Source organism: Aedes aegypti, unplaced genomic scaffold (genome assembly GCF_002204515.2).
Source record: "Aedes aegypti strain LVP_AGWG unplaced genomic scaffold, AaegL5.0 Primary Assembly AGWG_AaegL5_hic_scaff_1184_PBJ_arrow, whole genome shotgun sequence".
Lineage (NCBI taxonomy): Eukaryota > Metazoa > Arthropoda > Insecta > Diptera > Culicidae > Aedes > Aedes aegypti.
Window position 1 is genome coordinate 22,354 of NW_018734606.1, and position 5,564 is coordinate 27,917.

At 39.7% G+C, this 5,564-nt stretch overlaps 1 protein-coding gene across 1 annotated transcript; it reads right to left on the reverse strand.

Annotated features, from left to right (window-relative positions):
* Window positions 1-1,245: 1,245 nt before the first annotated feature.
* LOC110680309 (zinc finger protein 184-like) lies at window positions 1,246-3,881 on the reverse strand. Its single transcript, XM_021856145.1, has 2 exons — window positions 3,844-3,881; window positions 1,246-2,668 (listed from the first exon to the last, which is right to left on the reverse strand). The coding sequence occupies exons 1-2, from the start codon at window positions 3,879-3,881 to the stop codon at window positions 1,246-1,248; spliced, it is 1,461 nt and encodes a 486-aa protein (XP_021711837.1).
* Window positions 3,882-5,564: the final 1,683 nt, after the last annotated feature.

Consider the following 5,564-nt stretch of genomic DNA (forward strand, 5'->3'; position numbering starts at 1 on the left):
TAATTCATTTTTGTGACCATTTACCATCTATTATCATAACTGAATAATTGAAAAAAATATCAAACTACGATTTAGTACTAAGATCAAGAAAGTTACAGTAAAAAAATAAAATCACTTCGATAAATTTTACTGAACTCGCTGTCATTATGAACTCTTTTATTATGAATGTGTTAAGAACTAGTCAATAGTTTTTATATTCAGAAAAATGATTGCAGAATGTATTATAACCATCATTAAACTAGTAGCATAGAAAAACAGAAGTACCACTGAGGGTTCATATTAGTATTATTATTATCATAATCACTTTCAACGCAATTTTCGAATATTTTCATCACCACAAATTCAATATCGTTATTAGCACCCTCACCACAATCACTAATTTTAAAACGACGAGTGCAACGCACAGTTCTACCAAACACCCATTCTTATGTTGCATTATAACACGATTGATCACACGTTAGCTTTGAAACTTAACCACCATTACTGATTAGTACAAAGGATGCTAAAGCTCGTGTAAACGAACTGAAACATCAACAACCAGCACTGGTTTATAAATAACTACTGAGCCCTGGCGGTCCCTCCGTTCGAAGAGGACCTGATAATATGCCGAAACATATTAACAGATCCTCCGCCTGAATGTAGCCGTTCCATGAAAATCATGAACCGTTAGAGATGTGCCATAGTATTGGGAAGGTGATATGTTTCACAGACGAATATTATAATGGTGCACCTTCTACTTTGGCATCGTCAAACCCTGTGATCGTGGCCAGGGAGTAGGTTGGTATACCTAATTAAAACTGTATTTCAAAATATTCAAAACTGTCGCGGAGCATCTGCCAAGGCTTCGCGAAGCACGATATGAAAACCGCTGAATTAGAAAAAAAAACATGTTGCTAAAATATTTTAAATTTGTTGAAAAACGACAAAGTTATGTAAATTTAACTGAAGATCATACTCCACAACTTGAAAATTCACCTTCAAATTGCTGGCGTCACCTCTAAAATTTTATTTTATTTTTTTGCAAAAATTCGGATTTGATGTGATGTGATTTAAATTCTAAGGAGCAGACGAGTTTCACGTTTTATGAAGTTTCGAAGAATAAGAAGCACTACTCTACAGCTCAATAATGTATTTTCCTACATGCCATTGTGACTGTGAGTTCGCCTTCAACGCATATCATTTCCGTTGAATTTAGCAAACAATGTTTAATAAAAAATAACGTCCAATGTAAATGAAATGTCTTACCTACATGAAACTATCATTGCCCACTTCCAGCTCAATCTGGGACTCCTCCTTCATCGGAACGTCCGAGCTAATTTCCTTTGGTCTGGGCCCGGAAGTCGGCCGGACAGTCCTGAGCACCGCCTGCGCCAGCGGATGATCCTTGTGCTTTTTGGTGCGCAGATGCGTCAGCAGATTCTTCCGTTCGGAAAATTCCCGCCCACAAATCGGGCAATGATGGGCCTTACCGTACTCGTGCTCCTGTACGTGAATGTCGAAGGGTTGCTTGCGCTTGAAGGTCATTCCACACTGCTTGCAGCGGTACTCCGTGGGGAAATGAATCGTGGACAGGTGAGTTCCCATGCCTCTCGTGACGAACCCACATATGTTGCACTTCTTCAGCTTGTCCTTCTTGCCTTGTTCCCCGTCCAGGACGACGTAGTATTCCTTCCAGTCCTTCGCCGCCACATAGTCCTGGTTTTCGGTGTGCTTCTTCTCGTGATACCTGTGGGTCAACTCCGACGTGTACGTCTTCGGGCAGTAACTGCACTTGAATATCTGATTGGTATGGAAGGTTTTGATGTGACTTGCCACGGCGCCCAGGGAGGTCAATTTCTTCTTACAGATGTGGCATTCGTAGTTTTTAAGCTTCTCGTGTCGGCGTTCAATGTGCAACCGAAGCTTGTTCCGCTGCACAAAGACCTTCCCGCACACCTCGCAGGACACCGCAGATGTGTGTATTCGGACGTGGGTCAACAGGGCTGCCTTCGAGGGGAAAACCTTGCCACAATACTCACAAGTGGATGGAACCACAGGAACATCACCCTCCCCTACGTGGTGCAGCTGAACGTGCAAATCGACATTGTTCTTGCTGGAGTATCGTTTGTCACAGTATGGACACTTTTCCGGATTCAAATGCTGTCGTTTGTGGAAGTTGACGCCTTCTACTCTTCTGATAACCACCGTATCCGTTACACACTCGGTACACGTGTACGGTACTATATCCGCATGACTTTCGTTCAGGTGAGCAATCAGAGCTTCAGCCGTTACGTGAGGCTCACTTTTACAAATGTAACACTTGTGGTCGTGCAATCGGGGACGATTCGGATCCCTCACTCTTATCCGCTTACGGCCCGGTTTCAGCGGAGGATCATCCGGATTGCGCCGTTTACGTTTCCTCCTAGTGACCTTTTTGCCTTCACTGTTCTTCACTTTCGCGTGCTCCTTCACGAGAGGCTCATCGTCCTCTCTGTCATCCCTATTGGGCTGCCAATCTTCATCGTCGCTTTCCACTGCATCTAGTGTACTTTCATATCCGGAGTTCTCATGCTTCGGGGAGCCGCTTTCCGGTTGTTCATTTGCGCCACTCTCTTCCAGTTGCTCATAGTCGAGATATTCCTCTTCCACTTGAACATTCTCTTCTTTGATGGCAATGTTCTCAACTTTCCTATAATGTAAGAAAATAAAAATACTTGATTAATTAACGTTCTATAACGAAACCCGGGACTGATAACTACTTGAGTGTCTTCAAATAGGATCTTTAGATACCTCATGCCTCATAAACACATTTTTTTTTTAAATTCCTCTAGACATTACGTAGACTGAAAATAGTACACGTTTCAGCATCATAAAATAAATCAAAACACCAAAACTAATTTGATACAAAAATGTTGAGGTTTATGAGGATAACTTCCATACAGGTTCTAGTAAAGTTGACTATGAGTTTCACTAAGTCAAACTCAAAAAAAAAATCTGATTACGCTTGTAGATATGATGGCAAATATTCGCTGGAGATCATGGATAACCTGGAAGCTAAATTGAAATCAAAACGTGTAGAACAAAGTTGTATAGGTACAGCCTACATGAATATAATCCTTGTTGATTTATATTCAAAAGGTTTCTGGTTATGCTTTATAATTTGAAGTTCTGTCCCCAACAGAGCTCTTGAGTACCTAACCCTAGATAACCATTGACTCCAAACTTGATAGATTGTTATTGTTCGAGTTTGCTTGAGTATAAAGATGATTCCTAAAGTTCCGAAAGATCTTCTGTTACACACTTAGATTTTTTCTCGTTGTTCAGTAAATTATCTTACCGGAAACGTACTGTAAATAAATATTTAACTGAGGTTTCGGTAATGCAGACCAGATTTACCGAAAAACCTTAAATGTATAAAAAAAATCAAAACAATATTCCACGAGTTTTACCGAAATCTTCGTTTCATTACCGAAAAAACTGTAAATCGTTTAGATTCGCCGTAGACTGTAAGTTTTTACCGTACTTCAGTTCAATATGCTCAATGCTTTACCGAACAAACGGTAATTTGAAAATTCTGAGGCCACCATGTTTGTGTCTAAGTGCTAATCAACAAGATCAGATGAATAGCATCTGTTTTTTTAACTACAGCAGCGCGATTAGCGTCCGGTACGTATTTTACGTAAGTATGACCAGAGTGTTTCTATGAAGATGGAAATAAATGTTTTCGTTGTAGTATACAGCCGCCAATTTACGTTCCCGGATTGCAGCATCGCGTTAAGAGCACAACTACCCATGACGGAATCGCACCGGCAGCGGTTTTCTTCATAGGGGGTAAACAGCCAGGATTGTTGTTCGATGTCCTACCTGATCCCGCCGACGGTGTTCAATGGCCTACTCTTCATCTTCTAAAGGAAACAGCAGAATTCGCGAAATAAATTGATTCATAACATTTGATTCCAATATAAATTTCGTTGTTTTTTTTTATAATTCTATTCTATTCTACCTGCTGTTACGAACAAAGCGTTCGGTAATTTATTTAACATTTCGTTCGGTAATATTCTACGAACATACTGTAAATTTTTGACAGCTGTGTGTTGATTAAAGTTACAGATTATTCGGTAATTCTTAACTTTACCGAAAGCATTACCGAGCGCTCAGCGGTTTTTATTTCGGTAAAAAAATTACCGAAGTCGGTGATATTTTCTAAGTGTGTACACCAATAGATTCGAAGGTCTACACTTGAAGGATTTTTTTGATTACCGTAAACAATCGTTGAATTCAACGATTGCCAGAACATATTGAGTTTGCTTGGGTGTAGACCTTAACGACAGAGGATTGAATAATCATAATCATAGATTATGTTTATTTAGAAGGCCTTTTCTTACTTATGGACCTTCAAGAGACCATTAGTTATTCTTGTAGATCTAAAGCCATTTACTTAAAGGATCTCAATGCTAACTGAAATTGTGGTCGGAATCAAAACTTCATTCAACATGTTATGAGCTCATATGTATTTATTTTTCTTTAAGAAATTGCCGATTACGTTTGTATACATATATGACGGCAAACTCTAAGCTAGGTGGTTTGACCAAGTGGAGCAGGATCTTGGAAGTGTGGGGCGATCGAGAAACTGGAGGTTAGCAGCCATGGACCGAGTTAATCGGCGTAACATTGTGGCGTAGGTCATGTCTTGAAGGACGTAGAGCCAGCAAAAGTAAGTAAGTCTGGTTCTTGGCGTAACTGGGGGGGTGGCGCATATGGGACGTCATTTATGGCGAGCCCACGAGAGAAGAAACGTCATAATTCGAAGTGTCGCATTACCGGTAAACAAGCGTGTATTCGGTAGAGAAAATAAAGTTACTATTTTTCACTGTAAATCACGTTTTTTCGGTCTTATTTCATCGGGGGACGAACGATTATACCAAGAAATAGAAGAGCTACAAGAAAAAAAATGTAAACCCAGCATCTATCGTCAAGTTTACATTATTTTTGTTTTTTTTTTTCTCAAATTATGTTCAATGTATCATTCCCATTGCCATAAAGCCTATTCCGTTTCCCCAAAGGTTTACAGACACAGTGATTATTTTAAACCTTCGCAAATAGTTAAATTTCGGTGCGATATTCCACGATCAATACATTTAAGGCAGATGTTTTTTATTTTTATTTTTTTTATTTTATTAAATTCATCAACAGGCTTTGTAGCCCCAATGATATAGTTTAAACTAAGGACAGCAATACAAATTAAAAAAAAAAATCTTGGTCACAGTCTCAAACATAATCATAAACGTTGTCAGGCAATGAAAAAAAACAGTCGTTATCCGCTTCTACCAGCAAAAAACTTCGAAAATCTTCGACGAAGCGATTCACGGGTAAGGTGGAAGTCAAACAGTAGGGCAATGATCGCCCCATGCATTCCGTAATTAGTTCTTCGTAGCGTAGCATAACATTGTTCCGGAGTGATCGTGACTGGGCGTGTACATCATTTTTTTCCAGGATGAAGGCACAATATATCCGTCCTTATAGCGTATCTGCAACCGTAAGAGCTCTGCAGACGTCCCTTCTGGTGCGAAGTAGCTCTAAATCAA

Coding starts and splice junctions, on each gene's coding strand:
- LOC110680309 (XM_021856145.1), bottom strand. CDS start 3,881: ATGAAGAGTAGGCCATTGAACACCGTCGGCGGGATCAG. Junction 2,669..3,843: donor AACACCGTCGGCGGGATCAG/GTAGGACATCGA, acceptor CTTACATTATAG/GAAAGTTGAGAACATTGCCA.